The sequence below is a fragment of the Acomys minous genome (genome assembly GCF_964271855.1).
Source record: "Acomys minous genome assembly, chromosome: 6".
Taxonomy (NCBI): domain Eukaryota; kingdom Metazoa; phylum Chordata; class Mammalia; order Rodentia; family Muridae; genus Acomys; species Acomys minous.
The window spans coordinates 125,987,039-126,009,003 of record NC_140487.1 but is presented as its reverse complement, the minus strand read 5'-3'; the positions used below and the strand labels follow the sequence as shown (position 1 = coordinate 126,009,003).

General features: G+C 53.8%; 1 protein-coding gene across 5 annotated transcripts in view; it reads left to right on the top strand.

Moving 5' to 3' along the window:
* The window catches only part of KCNAB2 (potassium voltage-gated channel subfamily A regulatory beta subunit 2), an 85,419-nt gene that overhangs the window by 46,869 nt on the left and 16,585 nt on the right, over positions 1-21,965 (top strand). For all 5 annotated transcript variants that reach the window (XM_084786901.1, XM_084786899.1, XM_084786900.1 and 2 more), the window contains 3 exons: positions 16,601-16,644; positions 17,446-17,483; positions 21,639-21,718. In XM_084786901.1, coding sequence (XP_084643027.1) covers positions 16,601-16,644; positions 17,446-17,483; positions 21,639-21,718 — 162 coding nt within the window. The remainder of the gene's footprint in view (positions 1-16,600; positions 16,645-17,445; positions 17,484-21,638; positions 21,719-21,965) is intronic.

Sequence of the window (21,965 nt, the reverse complement as noted above, 5' to 3'; positions counted from 1 at the left end):
TGGGCAGGGAGTCCCCAGGACATCCGAGGAGGACTTCAAGGAGGGCCTTCAGGGGAGAGGGGAACACTGGCCACAGCTTTATTCTGACTTGGGGTAAACATTTTCGGTTTGGAAATGCCCAGCGGGCATAGGAATGTCCCCATGAAGAACGTGAGTGCCTGCTGTGGTCCTAGCTGTGCAGATATGAGCGTTACTGGGCTTGGGGGTTTGTTTGAGTGTTTCCACGGCGTGGGGGGAGCCTTGCTCAGCAGGTAAAGGCTGTCTCGTTTGTATCTGGCAACGTCCCTGGGACAGATTAGCCACTCGAGGGGTTGGCTAAGCACGAATTAGCGAGAACACGCTCAGTGAGGCTGGAGAAATGATCTAGGTGTTAAAAACCCTGATGGTTCTTGCAAAAGACGCGAGTTCAGCTTCCAGCACCAAAGTAGGGCAGTTCACAGTGCCCAGTTCACAGTGCCCGTGAGTCCTCCAGAGTGTCTGCCCCCTTCTGGGCCCTGTAAGCACTGCACCCACACATGTGTGTCTATGCACACACTTGTACGTACACACACTCACTCACAATTACAAATCAAGTAAATATTTTTAAGTGGGACTGGAGAGATTGCGAAGGACACAGGTTTGGTTCTTACCACCCACTTGGTAGCTCATTACCATCCATAACCCCAGTCCCGTGGGGTCAGTGCCCCTCCTCTGACCTCTACAGGCACAACACACAAACACATACATCTAAATACATTTCAAGGGAAAACACTCCAACTTACCATCTCTAATACAAACCCATTCTGGAAAGAAAAAAAAAACCAAGGTTGTATTCTGTGAACAAAGGAACGTGTCCTTCGCATCCTGAAATTGAGTTGCGTCTGTGAACAGTGGTTTTCAGCCAGTCACCCCAGAATTGGGTGCATCCAACTGTAGCTATGGTAACTAGGCTGTGGAGGAGAGGTTCTGTCTGACCAAATGGTCTGCATGGAGGATGTGTTCTCTTTCTTTCTTTCTTTCTTTCTTTTTGTGGAATTTTTTTTCTTTTTTTTTTTTTATTAATTTATTCTTGTTACATCTCAATGGTTATCCCATCCCTTGTATCCTCCCATTCTTCCCTCCCTCCCATTTTCCCCTTATTCCCCTCCCCTATGACTGTTCCTGAGGGGGATTACTTCCCCCTGTATATGCTCATAGAGTATCAAGTCTCTTCTTGGTAACCTGCTGTCCTTCCTCTGAGTGCCACCAGGTCTCCCCCTCCAGGGGACATGGTCAAAGGTGAGGCACCAGAGTACGTGAGAAAGTCATATCCCACTCTCCACTCAGCTGTGGAGACTGTTATGACCATTGGCTAGATCTGGGTAGGGGTAGGATGCGTTCTCTTAGACTCTCAGAAGAACGCGTCTGTGCAACTCTCGACTCTCTGGGTTCAGCACCCGGGACAGCTCCTGACCCCAGAGGTGGCGGGGCCAGCGGGCAGACCTGTGTATAAATTCTCGGAGGTTGCAGTAGTGCATCTTTCTTTTCTCTAACCTCCAGAGCCAGTTGGCCAAAGGTGACTGTCTGCTTCCGTCCTTGTGGTGTTTCCAGTGTTGCAAGTGAAAGTACAAGACGCTTATCGAATTAGAACCTCGGGTAGACAGCAAGTATATATTTTCGTATCAGTACATCCCGCGCAGTATTTGGCACGCACCTATAGTTAAAAAGTTACGTGTCTGTGTGGGGCTCACGCCTCACCCTGTGTTCTATGCTGTAGCCCCAGGTTTGTCTGTTCTCTGTACAGTGTGTGGAGGTCAGGACTGCTCTTTTACCCTCCTCTCCCATGGACAATATGTTTGGTCCTTTGGGCAACCGCTTGAACCTATGGATGTAGCCTTAAGAAACCAGACGCTTCTGGTGGCCCCCGAGAGCTCAGGACCCTGAGACCTTTGCGTTTATCCCAAGGCAGCTGCGAGGGAAGGACCACTGGTCGGCCCGTTGCCATCGCTGAGCTTGTGATGTGAATGAAAACTGCTAGAGGAGGGAGACGACCTGAGCCTTGTTTTGTTTTACGCTGGCAGCAGCTGCTTATCGAGAGGCTGTTAGCGCTGGACCCTCGCTGGGCCCCACGCTGGGCCCTGGGGACGCTGTTCAAATAGGAGGAGCAGGTCCCTTGTCCTTGTGCCCACCACGTCATGGTGCAGAGAGGCAGGAGAAATGAAACAAGGCATGATGGAGAGCCTTCCAGGCACACTGCAGGAGACGAGGGGAAGGTCTCTATAACCGAGCTGAGCCAAGCAAGGCAGAAAGCACTGGGACCAGCAAGGTGGGAGGGGGCTAGATCACACTTCCAACTCAGAAAACAACTCCCACCAGCACGGTTGCATGGTTGCACGCAGCGGTGGTTGTGGTTTGTGTAATCACGTTCCACCGCTAAAATAAACCTCAGAATATGGCCTTATTTGGGTCACGCCATGGAGTTTTTTGTTAGTATGATCAGGTAAGGGGAAGTGACGGAGGAACCAGAAGACCCTATGAAAGATGCAAAGAATCGTAAGACAGGTGCACCCCCAAGGAACAGCAGGGAGTCGCAACAGCCACCAAAAGCTGAGTGAGACAGACCGGATAGTCCCTGACACCTTTGGAGAGAGCGCAGCCCTGCTGGCTCTTGTCTGCCAGCCTCCTGGCCTCCAGACTGAGAGAGTTCCTGTTGTTTTTAGTTTGTTGATGACTCTGCTGTGTCAGCTCCAGGAAACTAGGGACGATGGGATTATATGTCTCTCTGCCTGAGGCTTCAGCCTGCACCCGGGTCCATACCACGTGGGGCTGATATTCCAGGAGGCAGCCAGCTCCCCAAGGAGGAAGGAGAGCAGAAGAAAATTCTCCCCTAGGCAGGGTGAGGGTTGTCTGACCCACAGGGACCTCGAGATGTCTGGTGACCTCCATGTGGATGCCAAACTAGGTGGCTGTACCAGCACTCATGAAAAATCCTCGCAAACTGCTGTTCCCTGGTGAGCTCCTCTCCAGTAGTAACTGGGTTCACACTGGGTTAAACTCGGTCGTAAATATTAATATAATAAGATAAGCATTGCTCAGGGCATCCCGGAAACAGATATATAAGACTTGAGTGTCTTGTCAGCTCAGCTGAACCCTGTGAGGTGGAAAGGGCTGCCTAACTGCTCTGAACAAAAGGCAGACAGCTCAGTTTGTAAGATGCTTATTACCCTGACAGCACAAGAAGCTGAGTTTGATGCTCCCAACCCCTGCTTATCAAAAGAGGCTGAAGCAGCAGCGACCGTGGTGGTAATGCTTCTAAGCACAGCGTTGGGGAGGTGAGAGCCAGATTCCTGTGGCTCACTAGCCAGCCAGCCTAACTCATTAGAACGTTCTAAGGCGATTAGAGATCCTGTCTCAGAAGGACAAAATGGGTAGCACTTGAGGGTTTAACCTCTCGCCTCATGACACGTGTACATACACCCACACACGCATCTGAACATGCATATACACGTACATGCCAAGAAATAGGAAGGAGACACAACGTTTTGGTTCATCCAGTCCCTGTGTGAGTACAAGGGGACCCCTCCTCCAGCTCCCTTCCTAGCCTCACCTTGCTGCTGCCACGGAAAGATGGAGAAGCGGCCTCGGCAGCTGGGATCTGTGGCCTGGCCCCTGGATCTGCTGTCCTGGTGAGGCCGTCGGTTTTTTTCCCCTTTTCTCTGTGATTGGAGGAATGAGCACAGACTCCTCAGCCATGCTGAGTGGCAACCCCTCCTGCCTCCGGCTACACTCCACGGTCCCCTCACGTGCTCTGTGCTGAAGACACGAGTTCCTCCCTCCCATACGCAGGCTCCCCTGTCCCCTCTCCCTGGAGCTTGTCTCCCCGCGTGGCCACACGGCCAAGTCCCCCACACCATCAGCGTCCAGGTCTGTTCCCAAAGAGACTGTCCTGAGCAAACTTCTAAACAGGTCTTTCTCCGGCCTGCCACCCTTCCTGCGCTGCTGATGTCACACTTCCACCCCTATATTACCCATCCACCTTTCTCTTCCCCACACCCGGAAGAGTCTACACCTCCGTAAGCATACGACAGTGTTGAGTGGTCCTAACACATCTCCCAGAGTACCCCCCCCCCAAAGTGTGAACTTTTCTCTCCACTTCCATGAGAGGGTCCCCAGCACAGAAGCTGCATCTGCTGTTGAAGCACCCAGGCCTTGTAGGGCTTAGGAGCCTTGATTCTTGCCTTTCTGCCTCCAGTCCCCGCGCTGTTACCGGTGAGCCAGGGAACTTTGGCAGGCTGCCACACTAATTGAGCAGGCTGTAATTTGCTCAGTCAGCCTGCCACAGGAGCTTTCTAGGAAGAGCTGGGAATCCACATGTGTCTTTTTATTTTATTTTTTTAAGATTTATTTGTATTTTTCATGTGTATGAGTGTTTTGCCTGCCTGTGTGTTTGTGCCGTACATGTGTGCCTGGTGCCTCTCAGAAGAGGGCACTGGATCCCCTGGAACTGAACTTATGGTCAGCTGTTAACTGCCATGGCTTCTGGGAGCCGAAGATTGGGTCTTCTGCAGGAGCAGCAAGTGTTCTTAACCACCCCAGCCCCCTCCGTGTGTGTCTTTAAGGACAGATGGGATGGAGGGCACTGTGGCCAGGAAAAGCCATTAGGTAGTGGTGTGTGGGCTTGTCTTCGAGGCTAGACGGGGTGAGCATGTGCAGAAAGGACCTGCCTCATGCCCCCCCCCCGGCTGCTGGGATAGCTGGATGGATTCGAACGCAGCCCACGGAGTCAGGTGTCTGGCAGCCAGGTATGTCAGTGGGGCCGTACTCCTTCTGGAAGCACTGAGGCACACTCCTCCCTGCCTCTGCCTGCTCTTGGTGTCTGCAGTGGCCCTCACTGTTCCTTGGTGTGTAGACATGCCGTCATGGTCTCTGCCTGTCTTCAAATTGTCGTTGTTCCTGCGTGTCTCCAAATCTCTCTCCTTAGGAGGGTCATTGTCCTTGGGGCCTGTGCTGGGTGGTTTTATGGCAACTTGACACAAGCTAAAGTCAACTGAGAGAAAGAACCTTGTTAGACCTGAGCGGAGATGGGGGGGGGGAGCAGGGGAGCATTTCCGCAACTGTCTGATTAAAGCAAGCTGTATTGAGAAGTGCACAAGGGACAGGCCGGACGACTGCCTCCCCCTAAGTCAGGGTCTCAGAGAGCAGCCCCTTGCCGGCTTTTGAGGTCCCTTTAACGGGAAGAGTTAGGGCTGACAGAAAACAGCTGTTGAGATCATTGGCTGTTAGCACCTGGACAGAGGAGTGGGGGACTCTGGGCTCAAGGCTGCCCGTGGGGTGGACAAGTGCAAGAACACGTACTGTGGAGGGGAGTCATCCCAGGTGTTCAGGGGTCACTTAACAAGGCAAAGGGATAGGGAGACAGCGTGGATTTACAAGTTCCGCATAGGTTCAAGAACATGGGTTGCAGGGTGCATTAGGTTTAGGAACCAGAAACTTATTCTTGTAAGGTGCGGAGACCCTAATAGCAGTGTAGAACAATGCGTCTCATTTTGGTTTCTCAATCTCAAGTAAGGAAATGCCTCCAGCTGGACCCACCTTGAATCCCAGCACTCGGGAGGCAGAGGCAGATCTCAGAGCTCGAGGCCAGCCTGGTCTGCAACACAAATTGAGTTGCAGGACAGCCGGGGCTGCACAGAGAAACCCTGTCTCAAAAACAAACAATCAAACACAAAAAGGCAAAGAAAGAACAAAAATGTCTCCATAAGATCAACTTGCAGGCAATCCTGTAGGGGATTTTCTTAATTAGTGACTGGCAGAGGAGGGCCCTGCCCATTGTGGGCGGGGCCACCCCTGAGCTAGTGGTCCTGCCTTCAATAAGAAAGTAGGCTGAGCAGGTCATGGGGAGCAGCACCCTCCATGTCCTCAGCATCGGCTCCTGTCTTAGGTTCCTGCCCTGTTGGGTTCCTGTCCTGGCTTCCTTCAGTAATGGGCTGTGGTGTGGACGTGTAAGCCTTTGCTCCCAGGTTCTTTGGTCATGGTGTTTCATCACAGTACTAGTAACCCTACTAAGACACCATCCCGGCATCCATCCAGAGTTCCAAAGGGAGGGGGATTTGCTCTTACCAGACCAACTGGAGCTGGGTGATTATCTCAGGTCCCAGCAACCAGACATGCATCCATCTGCGGGCCCCTGACCTCTCTAGCCCCAGCTTCCCTGCTCTGCCCTCCCCTGCATGGCCACAGTGACAAGAGCTGGGAGGAAGTGCCAAGCCCCCAACGTCTGTGCCAAGAGACGATTGAAAGCCAACCCTCCAGGAAGCAGTTCCCACCTCGGCCACTCTGGCACACCTTGACAGCATGAGCTCCCTTTGCCCAGACCCTCAAAAGATTGACCCCAAGCGGCTCCTTTAATAGGGAGGGGTGAGGCAGGGCCAGAGTCCAGCTCGGGCATTGACACTGAGAATGTTATTGACTTTTTAACCCTCAAGTGATGACACTAAGGGTGAGAGAGCACCCAGTGCATTGTCAGAGCCCAGCACAGGTACCTGGGCTGACCCTACAGCATCACTCCTGTGACAGCAGATGCCCAGCAGCTACCTCTGGCCCTCAGCATCATCAAGAGCACCATTGAGTCTTTCCTTGGTTGGTTAGTCCATTGTTAATTGACAGGCAGCCGAGCCTATGGCACTGTGGCAGATTGGGAGCACCAAGGTGACCACCAGCCAAAATTCCCTCCGTCCTGTGATTGAGGTGTGTCCAAGGTGACTGGGGACAAAAGCAGAGGATCCAAAAGGGGACAGCTACAGACGCCCAGAGGCTTTGGGGGAAGATGACCTGGAGGGTGGGTGGGTTACCCGCCCCCAACACTTCACAGTTCACTTACTTAAAGTACAGTTTCTGGTTGTACTGGCCCATACTGTAAGCCCAGCCCAGGCAGGAGGATCGGAGGGTCACGGCCTGCCCGGGCAACTTACGGAAACACAACCGGAAAGAAAATGAGTGGGGCTGCAGCAAACGATGGCATGCCTGCGCAGCTCCCAGCGGCCTTGGGTTTGGTCCCCAAGCATGTGCAGTTCACCAGTTTTTGTGCGCTCGTAGACGTGTATGAAAAATTACCCGAGACCGACTGGAGAGATTGCTCAGTAGGTAAAGGGCTGGGCGCACTGGCGTGACAACCCAAGTTCAATCCCCGAAAGCCTCGAAAAGATGGGCGGAAAAAGCGGCTGCCCCCAAAGTTGTCCTTTGATCTCCACACACACACCTACATGACACACAAATAATAATAATGATGATGATGATATGAAACAGAATTTGGCATATTTTCATCAAACTTCCCCCCCCCCACCCCCATGCCACCAAGAAATGGCTGCATCTTTTGTCACTTTTTACTCCTCTCCCACCCGTCAACTGTTAATCCACCATGTGGCGTTTTCCCTGTTTTTAGCATCTCACGCAAATGAAATGTCAGGGCGCGGCCTTTTGCAATCTGCTTCTTTGGCTTAGCTGCATGGGGGATCGTCCATGTTGTAGCATGTGTCAGAATTCCTTTTTATGGCCGAGCCGTATTCTACTGTGTGGTTGTTCGGTCACTTGTCGGCTGATGGGCCCTGAGCTGCTCCCATCCTTTGGCTATGGTGAAAATGTTACTACGGACGTTTATGCTCAAGTCTTTACGGGTTCGTATGACTTGCATTCTCTGTGAACGCATTTAGGGGTGAGTCCACGGCAGAGTGACGGTGGCTCTTGCCTCGTTCGGCTTGCCTGTTCATGGCAACCATGTGGTTAAGAGTGACGCTAGGGGGGCTCTGAGGCCCCAGCCCTCATGAGATTCCACAGTTTGGCAGCACAGAGAAATGCATAAAGCAGAAAGGCGGTAAGGGGCTCTGCTAGGCCAGCATGTGCGGCTCGGAGCTCCTGCTTAACCACGCCTCTGGCTGGAGGGGTGGCTCGGCAGTTAGCGGTGCACGCTGCTCTCGAAGGAGACCCGAATTTAATTCTCAACACCCACACCAGGAGCCTCACAACCACCTGCAACTCCAACTCTGGGTAGCCCACGTCCTCTTCTGGCCTCTGTGCACACCTGCACACACATGCACATAGCCACATGCAGACACACAAGCATACACATAATTAAAAATAAAAATAGGCCAGTGGAAAAGAAACAGTCTCCAGGGCCCACTCCCAGTCCCAGCGGTCTCAGGACTCTGCGTTTGTAACGGGCTCCCCTGTATCCTGAGCAGATGCTGGTGGCTGAGTGGTGTGCAGGCTGCTCCGTGCCAAGCACACAGCAGAGCTCTGAGGAGTCAGTACACAGGGAAGGGCGTGTGTCTAGAGAGCCCACGACTTCTCGGCCAGAATTAAGTTCCATTTTTCCATGTGGGCTCAAGCTTCGCATATTCAGGGGAGGCTGCAAATCCAAGATCTGTCCCCGCTCAACCCAAAGGGAGAAGCGGGAAGAAGAGTGTGTGCTTTGCCTTCGTCTGCCTCTTCAGCACCACATGCTGCCTGAGAGGCCAGGGCCGCCCCTGGGAGTCCCAGAGTTCAGGCTGCGGAAAAACCTTAACTGCCCTTCCTCCCGACCCCTCTTCCACCCGATTTACTTGGAAAGGGCCCCAGCCTATCTGGAGCGCAGGGCCTCAGGCCAGCAAACCCTGCTGCCTAAGTGGGCTGCTGGCAAGAGGAAACAGAGCTAGGCCTGGGCTGGCTTTTGTAGGCGGCGCCTGTGTGACCTTCTAGGACACCCTTGGTAAAGGCACCAACTCCCTCCCAACCTCTGTGCCCAGGTCCAGATCTGCCCTCGGGGGCTGGCCCCTCGTCCTTTGCGTTAGGCCTGAGCTCTCGGGGACTTGAGGTTTTGTACAGGTGAGAGGAGCCACACTATTGGGTGTGTGGCTGCCCCCACCATGGGAGGCCAGAGTTTCCTGTGACAAGATCATTCATATGCATACTGTGGTTGGCTGGTTGGTTGGTTGCTCGGTTGTTGGTTTTGATCCTGAGCAGCTAACATCCGGCCTGACCTAGAACACATCCTCGGATCTTTATATCCGAGGGTAGTGAAGTCTGAGAGGCGTTGCCCAGTGAGCATGAGGTGCCATTCTTAACGTCTGTGCCCAAAGGCAGAGAGCACAGGCTGGGAGATGTCTCAGTCAGTAAAGCGTCTGCCGCATAAGCTGGGGGGACCTGAGTTCAAGTCCCCAGAAGCCACACACAAGGCCAGGTGTGGCGGTATGTGCTCCAGCGTCAGACAAGTGGATCCCGGAGACTCGCCAGCCAGCCAGCCTTGCTCAGTCAATGAGTGAAAGACCTGATGCTGAGGATGGGTACAGGGAGGGGCGGAGCCTCGATCACTCATTCATTCATTCATTCATTCATTCCAGAAGTACATGTGGGTGCCTGCTGTGAGATAAGTGTTACACGTGTGCTTCTTCCTCCCTTTGTCTGTGTGACCTGGCTTCTTTCCTTGGGCACCATGTCAGAGTCACTTCCCCTCCCTCCTTCTTGATGACTTGGCCCTGAAGAGCTCCAGAGAGCACACACACACACACCCCAGCCAGTGCTGCCTGCCCAGGCTTGGGGCTTCAGGTCAGCCTGGAGAAGCCAGCGCCAGCCCCCAGGGACCAGCAGGGCAGGCGGCTGAGCATCCTGCGTCATGAATAATGACTCCCCAGCACCGCCTGCTGCGCCTCTCTCTGGCCACACGCTGGCTCCGCAGGAGCCTCTGACACCCCGTGCCGCGCAGAGCCAGGAGCCAGGCAGGAGGCACCGGGAGAAGCAGCTGCTGCCTGAGAACCCCCCACTTGTGCTGCCACCCCAGGAGAACACAGCCACAGCAGCCCTGCTTACCCCCAGGCCACCACCCCAAGGAAAACATCCAGCAGCGAGGTCATGAGGAAGCGACTCCACTCTTGTTAGAGGAAGGCGAATGTGCCCAGCATTCGTGAGCCCTTTGCAGCCCAGCCCGGCAGAGTGCACTTGGAGACCACCTGGGACGTGGAACAGCCAGAGCCTGAGCAGGGTGGTTCAGGGAAAGCCAGGTGGGGACAGGGGAGATGTGAGAAGAGCCGTGGACATGGCTCCTCCTGCTGGACCTCCAACTCCCCCCTCGATCTTCGACTCCTCTCAGATAAGGTCGTGTATAGCATCGTCTGGAAATTTGATGCCCTCCGCTCGGCTGCACAGCCAGGCCCTCTGTTGCCCTCAGAAATCCTTGCTCTGAGAGTTAACGGCCCTCCACTTCGTCACCTTCTGGGATAAAGTCTCATCGGAGGCAGAGAAGGGCTCCTAAGGGGCAAGCGACTTCAGGATCCAGCAGGAACTGAGCCCCAGCCTCAGTCAACATGCAGGTGTCCTTCGTGTGCTCGGAGCACAGCCTCAAGACCCGCTGCCCTGAGGACCGTCTGGGCCGCTCAGCAGCCAGCAGCCCCAGCCCGGGCACCCGTGGACGCTTCCGCGCCGTGGCCATGGTAGCCCGGAGCCTGGGACAGCTGTCCGTGCAGAGTGCCCCAAGCAGCAACGACACCAGCGTGAAGCAGCCAGGAATGAAATATAGGTAGGCAGAGCAGCCAGTCCTGTGGGCTGGGGACCGGCCATCCCACCTCCCTGCAGATCTCGCCCTGGCCTGGCAGCTCACGCAGCTTGTGCCAGGGCCTCTCAGCACCTGGTAGACTTGCTGAAAAGCGAGTTGAGATTTGGCCAACCCCAAGTCTTCTTGTCCTTGGCCATCGTCTTCCTCTCCCTGTGTTTGTTTCCTTTCTGGGGCTTGGCTCCAGTGGTAAATCAGTGCCTGCCCTTCCTGGGGACCCAAGGGTATCAGCCACAGGCCCCTGGCACCTCCTGTCTTCTCCTGGGATCACAGGCCCCGTAAAAGTGCCCCGATCGGGGTACAGGGGTTGAGTTTTTTATGGCGGACTGTCATCACCAGTCTTAGCCTGATGGTGGAACACCACCAGGGAAATGACAATGGAGCCACCCTTCCCAGGGCCAGACCAGGCCGCCTCCATCAGGGATGCTGGCTTCGGTGGCTTCCAGGCAGCCGGGCAGCCCAGGCTGTCTCGTTTCTCTCCATAGTTTAAGGTCTTCCTCCCCCCCAACCCCATCCTGTGTTCTGTCAGTTGGACATGGGGAGGGTCCAAGTGTCCAGGACAGGGCCTTCTCTTTCCCACCTCTGCTGTCCACCTGGGGCTGGCTCTGAAGCTCCTGCGCTGGAAAGGGAGGCCCCGCTTTACAGAAAGGATCCCCTGGGCTGGTCCTTCTCCGTCCCGTGTACGACTCAGAGCCCAAGGGCCTGAGCAACTGCACGCGCGAAGAATGCGCTGTGAGGAAAGGGGGTGGTGTGTCCAGGGAAAAGGCTCCTCCCAGGGTCTGTGCAGGCTGAACGGGTCTCGGAAGTGCTCTGGCACCCAGGCAGCCTGTTGGGAAAGGATGCAGCTGCTCCCGGGTGACCTCACACAGTCCTCGCTGGCTGGCTGTGGCTGGGGCTCCTTTGCCCAGCTTAAGGCTCCCCAGGACCAGCACTCAAGATAGAAGAGATGTAAGGGAGCCACAGCCCACGGGCCCCATCGTGGCAAGTGCTGGCGTGAGGCTAGGGTCCTGCATCTGCACTCGTACCCTGGCCTCCCCAGGCCCTCAGGATGTTAGACTGTCTTCAGCAAACCTCTCAGGTAAAGAACTCTTTTTCCACCCTCTAAGCTTGTTGGGGACAGCCAGAATGGAGTTCTCTGTTCTAGAATCTCTGTGGTTTTTATCTTTGTTTCAATAGCCATTAAAAGCTGGGACCGTATAGAAGTGTGTGTGTGTGTATGTGTGTGTGTGTGTGTACACATATGTATACATGTATGTATACGTGCATGTATATATGTATTAATGTACTATTACATATGTATGTATACATGTATGTGTGTGTTTGCTTGCATTCTTACTACCTGCTATGACTTTGAAGTCAATCTGAGATCCGGCAGAGGACTTAACACTAGTGTGGCTGTTTCTACACATGTAGAGCTCCAAGTAAAGAGAAAAGTGGACCTCGAAGAGCCCAAGTTCTCCCACCAACCATGTGTGTATATGTGTTCGTGTATGTGTGTACTTGTGGTCTATATGTTTATGTGCAGGTGTCTGTGTGCATATACCCATGAGTGTCTGTGTATATATACATATATGCCTATACTTGTGTTTTTGTGCGTGTGTCTGTGCATGTCCTTGTGTGTGTCTCTGTGTGCATGCTTACACTGAAGACGGGGAGAGTGGGACCTAGCCGTGAAAGGCCGTATGTCTGAGGACCTGGGTTCAAATTCCAGTCCCAGCTCTTCTCCAAGGCAGGGCTCCATCTGGCCAATGGCAGAGCAGAGCCGTCCCCACAGCAGGTCCTGTTTGTCTGTTCTGGTGTCATCTGGAGGGAGGGGGACCATACCCCTGTAAATAATGAGCAGTGTCCTAGGGGCTGAAAGAGCAGGTATCCAACCCATGACCCGCCTCGTCAGCATGATGACCCTCACAAGTGGCCACACACTGACTGCCTCAGTCTCCCATCCAGCATCCATAGGGACCAAACATGGGCCTGATCCTGGTGCCTCCCCCCTGGGAGTTTTCCTGCCCCCACAGACACCCCGGGCGTACTTGTCCACTGACGTCTCACAGCCCACAGGAGTGAGAGGAGACAGATTCTCAGGACCTTGTGTGGGGAGAGAGAGGAGCATTCCGACCTGAGGGTCCGAGCTAGGTCCTGTGCTGTTCACTTCCAGCATCCGTGTCGCTCGGCTAGCACTCCACGGGGTCCTATGCTAGTCAGAAGATAAAGACAAGACTCTAAGCCTGTCCTTGGGGATTCAGAGTCTGCGAGCAGAGCAGACCTGAGGATACCCCACACTTACCACAGAGGGTCTGGCTCTCATGAGCAAAGGGCTGCCGGAACACCCATCCCTCTCCTCCTTAGCCACAGTGAAGATGGAGTGGCCTTGCCTTTACGTGAGCCAGCCTTTGTTCCTTCTCTCGGGTGGCTGAAACGAAGGGCCCCAGAACTCTCTCTAAAGAATCTGTTCCTGGGGTCCAGCAGCTCAGACCTTTCCTGATAGCCGGTAGAATCTGCCAGCCAGGCACCTGCACTTGCCTGGCCAAGGCGATGTCTGAGAGGCCTCATTAGCCTAGACCTCCCTCAGGAGAGAGACGTAAGGCCACTGAGAAAGGCTTAGAGACTTCGAACAGTTATTTTATAGTCACATCAAGTTTTAATTAAAGAAAGGAAACATGTAGCTTACTTTTGCGTTCTGAAGTTCGGTGTGAGGACCCTGATAGCAGCTGCCATGCGGGCCTGGCTATGACGCTCCCTGCCCTCGCTCAGCAGCCCAGCGTGTACAGCTTTCAGCCTCGAGGTGAACTGTCCCCTCGTTCTCTCTCTGGAGGCCTGGCAGCAGATGGCAGAACCAATACTAAGAAACCAGTTGAGCACAGTAATTATAGCATGAAGCAGCACCCCAGTTTTGTTAAAGTGCCCCTAAGGGCAGGAGATGAGGGCACCACCCAGAGCCACACTCCCTGATCCCCACCCAGGGCTAGGAGAAGAAGAAACATCCGTTTCTTGATGGGTCTAAGAGTGAGAAATGGCTTTTCAATGCACCGCCCAAAACTGGCCAGCGACAGGTGGCCACTCTTCCGCCACAGGCACAGGTGGGCTCAGCCCCTTGTGTCAAGTCTCACCTGCCTGCCCCTAACGCTGCTCTTTCTCCCAGAACAGCCAGTGTGTTCCGGCATGTAAGGACCTAGGTTTGAATCCCAGATCCAGCGCTATGCTGATAAAAGTTTTCAGGAGGTGACAGGCGAAAGCTTGCCCCTTGACCTAGACCAGTCAGAAAACCATTGCGTGAAGATCTTTTTTGCAGAACTGGGGATCCAGACAACCTCCTAAACACCTGGGTTTATCCAAACCAGGGACCCAGGGTGGTGCAGGGTTCTGCAAACCCCCAAATATTACAAACAGGACCCTAAGGGTGTATGCGACTTTATTCCCAAGGAAGAAATCAATAGTCTTGGTCCACTTCTTAAAGTGTTCTGTGACCCAACCGCTGCTGTACTGGCTGTTTATTTGGTTTGGTTTGGTTTGGTTTGGTTTGGTTTGGTTTGGTCTGGTCTGGTTTGGTCTGGTTTGGTTTGGTCTGGTTTTGTCAGTGTGACACAAGATAGGTCAGCTGAGAAGAAGGCCCAGCCGACGAGGGGCCATCAGTTTGTCCCACAGACATTCTGTGAGGCATCTTCTTGATTAAGGATTGATATGGGAGGACCCAGCCCACTGTGGGCAGTGCCATCGCTGGACAGGTGGTCCTAGGTGCGATAAGAAAGCGGACTGAGTGAGCCAGTAAGCGGCACTCTCACACACACACACATGCATGCACACACACCATGCATACACACCACACACACACACACACACACACACACCACACACACACACCACACCATGCATGCACGCACACACACCACACACACCACACACACACACACACACACACACACACACACACACACACACACACACACCACACACCACACACACACACCACGCATGCACAGACACACAACACACAACACACACACACACATACACGCACTGGCTTCTGCTTCAGTTTCGACCTCCACGTTCCTGCCCTGGCCTCTCTCAGTGGACTGTGACCAGGGATACGTGAGCCAGATAAACCCATCCTCCCAAGCATCAGAACTCTGAGTAAGACAGCTGCCACATCTTCAGTCTCCTTGATGCCCTCCTGGGCTCTTTGGTCACATCCTACTACAGTTGCTTTCTGTCCAGCACAAGGGAAGTTTACTGAATTGCTCTGGATCTGGCCCCTACAGAATCTGTATGCGACATAGTCCTGCCTTTCAGGCTAGCTCCAGACATCAAGTCTGTGGGTTGCCTGATGCTTACAGTACTGACGCCTCTGTTGGATGGATTGAATTCACCGGTTTTTAAGAGGGAGCCCAGGAACACCATCTCTCTTTTTAATGCAGAGATATGAGTGTCCACTCAGTGTGTTTTGGTTTTGGGTTTTGGGGTTTTGTTTTTTTTGGTTTGTTGTTGTTGTTGTTTTCTGAGAGAGGGTTTCTCTATGTAGCCTTAACTATCCTGGACTCACTTTGTAGACCAGGCTGGCCTCAAACTCATAGAGATCTACTTGCCTCTGCCTCCCAAGTGCTGGGATTACAGGCGTGCATCACCACCACCCGGCCCGTTTTAGGTTTTTTGAGACAGGGCCTCACCATTCGTCCCAGGATGGTCTTAAACTCTCAGTAATCCTCCTGCTTCAGACTTCCAAGTGCTGAGACCAGGATGGGCACGGTGGCGCATACTCTTAACTCCAGGATTTGGGAGTCAGAGGCAGGCAGATCTCTGAGTTTGAGGCCAGCCTTGTACATAGTGAGTTCCAGGACAGCAAGAGCTACCTAAGAGAGAAACCCTGCCTCAAAAGAAAAAAAGTTCTAGGACCATGAGTATGCGCCTCCATGCCTGGTTTATAAGAACCCCTTTAATGTGTCTGTCCATTGTTGGTTTTGTACAAAGAAAAGGTATGTCGTATACTCTCTGTCATGGGCATCTGCCTCTTTGGGAAACAAAATACATATGAATCAATGTCCTGTCCTAGGCAACAGGCCTGTGAATTGTGTCATCCATTCTCAGAGCCAGCGTCCTTGCTGGAAGTACCCAGCTGGCCCTGGGCAGCATGATGGTCCATGGAGTGGCAGGAGCCCACAGGAAGTGGATTCCAGCCCTAGGAAAGTAAGGGCCCAGGGAGGGCTGTGACACCCCGGCTGCTTTTCAGCTCTGGCACCTATGCCCCTCGCACACGGGCCAAGAATGAGCACCACAGTGGGTAGCTTGAGCTCGCTGCCCAAAGGGAGCCCCGTTCCCCAACTCCCTGGGATGGTGTCAGTATGTCCTCCGTGTGGGAGAATCATGAGACCTGCCATACAGCTGACAGGGTGCCTCAGAGCCCTGATGTGCTGTTGCTCCTCGGCTGTAGGGGTGGGTCCAGGCCGGCCTGTACCGGGACTGACAGGTGGGCCAGGCTCTGACAGAAGTTATCACCCTCTATGGCCTCCTAAGGACATTAATGGTAACTCAAAAGCCTGTCTGTGTGCTAAGGGGTGTCCTACCAGGCAGGTGCCTCAGTGGGCCACAGACTGCCAGGCCTAGCTGGGGTAGAGTGAGAGCCACCCTGCTGGGCAACTGCTGTGCCGCCCAATCCACCAGCCTCTGAGACGCCAAAGGACAAAAAGCCCTCTTTGTGGCCCAGATGAAGCAGGACTAACGTCGAGTCTCTGTTCTAAGAGAGGGGCAAACAACCCATAATATAGATCACAGATGTGGCCTCTAGAGAGGAGAACCCACCTCACGGCCTGCCCATCAAACAGCAGCCCTTGTTACTGGCATCCGCTGCTCTTGAGGCAGCTCTGCAACCCTCTGCTGGCCTGTATGAGCCCAGCGTGGGCCTGGGGGACAACTGGCATGTCACCGCCACACGGGCCAGCCAGCTGGGGCCTCCCTCAGATGGTTCTCTGTGCCTTTCTGAAGCCATTTTGACTGGGTGGAAGCAGGCAACGGCCTGACGCTGGTGGTCAAGCCTGGCTGGCGGCCAAGACTGACTCGGTCTTTCTTTTTCAGGAACCTGGGCAAATCTGGGCTTCGGGTCTCCTGCCTGGGGCTTGGTAAGTATGGGAGCCCCTCATGAACAAGAGTCTGGGGCTTCAGGAGCGCCAGCCCCACCCCTAATAAGAGCTATACTGAGCCTGCGATTCTGGGAGATTAGGTTGCCATGGCAACGGGCAGGCAGGAAGAAGGAAAGGACAGAGCTACAGCCTTAGCCCTGGAGGCCAATGAGGACAGGAGATCCCAAGGAGTCCTTTGCACCCAGCCCTTCACCCCACCCCAGAAGTCAGAGCACCCCCTGAACCTCACTGGGCCGGGAAGCTTTCTTCCCAGCTTCTAAGCCAGACTTCAGAGAGACAGTCACCAGAAAATATCATTTGGCCTCGCCCCTGTTCCTTTCTCCATATATGAGCTCTGACCTCAGAACCCACTGTCCTCCACCCCCAGGCGAACACACTTTTTACCTCTCCCATCCTCGCACCCACGCCTAGCCTTTTCCAAGCAGAGCCTGTCATCAGGAAGGGGCCCTCGGTCTACTCTCTGAGGCAGCACCACACCAGCACTGGCCTCACACTCAAGCCAGCCTCCTCCCAGGCTTCCGTGTGAGCCTCCACACAGGGCTCCAGAGGAACATTTCAGAGGCCACCTCCTAGGCTCACCCAGCTCTCTGGACTACAGACAGGCGACTGTTACCTTTATCTGGACTTTCACCCAAGAGGCCAAGTGTCCACATACACAGAGCAGTAGGTGGCCTGTGGCTGTCCCCAGGCCCATGCCCTACGCCTCGAAGTCTGAGCATCCACAAGGTAGACCTGATCCGCTGTCAGATTTTCTAACGTGACCTGTATGTCTCCTTCCAGGAACATGGGTGACTTTCGGGGGCCAGATCACTGATGAGGTAAGACAGAGCGTCCCTCAGCCTCCGGCCACACGGTTTAGTCCCCTGCATAAACCAGGCACTATGTATGTTCATGGAAGCCACTGTGGGGTGAAGCCAGCCTCTTTCTCTCTGTTGGGGTATCCTGGCCTGGTGGCTGGGAAGGCCAAGGGGCAGTGACCAAGAAAGATGTCACACCCAGTGTCACTACTTAGCTGAAAACCATGAGTTCTAAGTAAGTCCCTCGGCTCCTGGGAATCTGAGAGTCTCATGTACGTGACACCTATGGCACGGTTGACCCCAAGCATTTAAGGATCTGAGCCACGCCCTCTAGGTATGCCGCGTGAGTGACCCATCCCTAGGCGTCTGTTACAGTGACTCAGGCTTCCTGCAGGCTGGAGAACCTTCACAGGATGTCTGTCCACTGTGGTCCTATGCATGTGCTCCTCTGACTGCTGGGAACTGCTCTCCTCTAGGGCTTCTCCACTCCTGGGACACAAGGTGACCCTAAGAAAGCAGATCCGAGTGCTGCCAGTGTCACAGGGCCTGTCAGAAGGAAAGAAGTGCACTTCCAGACAGCAGGAGCGATCAGAGAGGGGAGCGAGCTCTGTGCATCTGCACCAACTCAGCCTTTGTGTTTGCCAATTTGCTGTAGAAAAGCTTGTGTTTAAAAATTAATAAGTGAGTCCATTTGAGACCTTGCTAGCTGCGGCAGCTCAGTTTTTAGGGGAAACTTGGCTTCCATTGTGATTTAAACGCAGTGTGTGGTTTTGCTCTTTACTTTTATAGCAGTGGCTGGTCATCGAACCGTTTGTCCTGGCGCTGAGGCTGCTGGGTAGGAGCTGTGTCAGGGTGGGTCGGGAGCTTCTGAGGCGAAGTTCCAGTCCCCAGAGCTCAGAGTAGAGACTGGAGCCAGGGGACACGTGTAGTTTGTCTCAACTAAGCTGCTTCTGACTCAGCCTCATCTCCCTGTCAGTGTGGCTGAGCACCGCACCGTAGACACAGGAACTCTGTGGAGGCGTCCTCAGCATCAGCTACAGGGCGTGACATCCTTGTGGACAAGTGACTCTTGTCACCAGCAGATCCATGGCGCTGAAGTGTATTGATGAATGAGTCTCGAGTGGCTGCTCCAGCTGGCTCTGTCAGGGACAGGGTGACAGGGATAAGGATGTTGGAGGTCATACTTCTGTGACATCAGGGTGACAGAGGAGTAGAGGGACAACAGATGTCAGAGCCCGGGTCCTGGAAGCGTGTAGCTGTCAAAAACAAGCTAGCAATGAGGCAAGAGGATTTTTGTATCAGATCCCACAGTTTGGGTTTTTTTTAAAAGGCAGTATGCCAAATGTTAGGGACCGCTGGCTGCGTCAGGCGAAGAGTGCAGAGTGCCCATTCTCTGCCTGTGTGGTAAAAGCCAGCCAGGAAGCAAAGACTATTGTATTCTGCTTTTTTTTTCCCTACTTGGAGGACTTTTGCTTAAATATATGAAGCATAAAATGTCCCATGTTAGGGCTGAAGAGAGCTCAGCCAGTAAAGTGTTCACCATCCAGTTGAGTCCCCAGAACTCTTAAAGGGGTAAGATTGGGGGGTGGTGGCAGCATGTACTTGAAATCCCAGCGCTGGGGCCGTAGACAAGGGAGGATCCCTGGGGCTCACTGGCCATCGAGCCTACTGGAATACGAAGGACAAATGAAAGGCTCAAATGAGACAAGATGCCCGGTTGGATGATAGTGGAAAGAGTGACCCCCAAGGTCGACCTCTAGCTCTGTACAGAAGTACACGCATGCGCACACATGAAATGACCATTTTGGTCCCTTCAAGGGTGCAGTCCACTGAGTGTCTTCATGTTGTCCTGTAAATGTAGCTTCTATTTCAGAGCTTTAAGCAGCACCGCTCCCAGTCCCTGCTAACCTCTCACCCGCCTCCCGTCTCTATGACTCCACAGTCTGTCTTTGTGAGTAAAGTTCTATCGGCCCATAACCACACTCACCGGTGGACATATACACGGCTGTTTCTGCTGCATGGAGAAAGCTGAGTACTTGAAAGGTCATCTGACCCAAGATGTTCGAGTCACTAAATATCTGTCCCATTGGGGCAAAGGATCGATGGCTCCTGTATGGGACATCACAGCAGCCACCCACCATTTGGGGGAGGATGGTGGTGATGGCTGCACAGTAGTGTGCATGTGGTGGAGCTGGTGAACTGTCAGTTTAAAGATGGCAACAATGCCGGGCTGGTGGTAGCGCACACTTTTAATCTCAGCACTTGGGAGGCAGAAGCAGGTGGATCTCTGTGAGTTTGAGGCCAGCCTGGTCTGCAGAGTGAGTTCCAGGACAGCCAGTGAAATTCTGTCTTGAGAAACCACATGATAGATAGTTAGATAGATAGATAGATAGATAGATAGACAGACAGACAGACAGACAGACAGACAGACGTAAAACAGAGGTTAGTGTGACGAGTTTTCCATATGGATTTTAGTAAGTACATTTTTAGACAGTCTCGCGTCTTCCCAGCTATCTTTGAGTTCATCTTCCTCCCTCCATGCCCTGATGCCCAGGCAATGGTGGGCACCACCACACCTGGTCTTGTTGGTGCTGGCAGCTGTGCGCAGGGCTTCGCGAATGCTTGTCCAGTGCTCTGCCTGCTGAGCCGTGAAAGGGTAGAGCAGCCACAGCCTCCTTTGTGCCAGGTAGATGGAGTGGGGCAGAAGTATATGCTTATCTTAAAAAAAAAAGAGTCCCCAAAAGACAAAAATGCAAGCTATGAGCCCTCTCCTTCAGAGCTTTCTCGGGAGGCCACGTGTCCCTTATCCAATGCAATGCAGCCCACAGTGTCCCCAGGCATGGCTCAGGCCGGCTGGTGGGACACATCTGGGAAAGGTCACAGTGAAAGCACTAGAGGGTTAGTGAAGACGCCACACTTGCCCTTGGCATCGCAGGACAGTGCCCAGCATGGGCAGGGGTTCCTCGGTAGGTGGCTCCAAGGAGGAGGCTCAGCTGTTGTGTCCGGCCCCCAGAGAGCAGCAGTAACCATGCATTTGACATGCTCACACTTGAGCTGCAGTGGAAGAGACAGCCAACCTCCTGCGGTGGATCTCCAGAGCCCCATGGCCTGAGCATCCTGGTCCTTCTGACTCTCAGACCCCAACAGCTGTGGCTTGGCTTCGGGCTCTGGATTATCTACAGCCTTTGAAAAGCAAATTTTAGAGCAGCCTGGATTTCTTGGATCCCCTGACAAATCTAGGAGCACCAAGTCCACCTTCCCATAAACAGCACTGGGCATGGATCCCTTCCCCTCACAGTGCTGTTCCAACAGTAGCGCTCCCCAAGTCCCACAGCATACACACACACACACACACACACACACACACACACACACACACACACACACACACCCTTACCTGAAACCACTGAATACCAGAGAACCAGGCTAGGGAAGGAGTACTGGTGCCTGAGCTGCACCGGATGGGTTTGGCCCTCAGAGGACTTGCAGTGCTTGTGAGCACTTCCTTCTGCTATATTTTGCTGGGGGCCATCGATGCCAGATGTGCTCCCAGCTCCTTTGATCGCTGGCTCCATCACCCTTTCCTATTTGCCATGGGTCAAAGCTCACCCTCTCTGGAAGCCCAGGGAGTAAGATCTAGTCAGCAATGGGGCTGGATGGCAGGATGCTATCCAAGCCTCCTCATATTGGAGAGACACCAGCCAAGGCCATGTGACCCTCAGCCCCACCGTGGCGTGCTGCCACCCACTTGTCTTCAGGAGAATTCTTTCCTCCCACAGTTCAGGGAGTAGGAAGTCTGAAGGTCCAGTCAGGACGTGGTCCCTTCAGAGGCATGGAGGAGGGGTCTGCCCCTGTCTGTCAGCCTCCAGTGGCATTGCTTGGCTCACAGACATATTCCTACAGTCACTGCTGCATTACCTTCTAAGATGCTGGTCACATTGGATGGCGTGGCTGGCCCTCCCAGGGGGATACTGTTCATCTTAGTACAGTGGCCACATTCCATGATGACCCCAAGACATGCACATCCCTCTTGCTGTCTTGATTTTTCTGAAGAGCTTGTTGCTTCCTTGAGCTATGGCTGGGAGGACAGAGGAGCCAGGAGAGGCTAGGCCCCGGGGCTGGTGCTCCAGAGCCTCCCCGTAGCTGGTCACAGCAGCCCTGGTTTTATCATTTCAGATGGCAGAGCACCTCATGACCTTGGCCTATGACAATGGCATCAACCTGTTCGACACTGCAGAAGTCTACGCAGCTGGAAAGTATGTACCGTTCTCTCGGGAGAAGGTGACACTGGACACCTTCAAAGAACCTTATCTCCAGCGGTTTCCCCATTTCTCCTTCCGGGGTGCTCACAATAGTGTCTCCTACTCTGTCTTCTCTTTAAAACTTTAAATGACCTTAGGAGATATTTTGATGGGGCCTGACTCAGACCACTCGGGCGCCGGCTGCTTCCTAAACTCCCCGTGTGCCCAGGCGCTAAGGTTTCCAAGGCACAGTGCTGGGCTC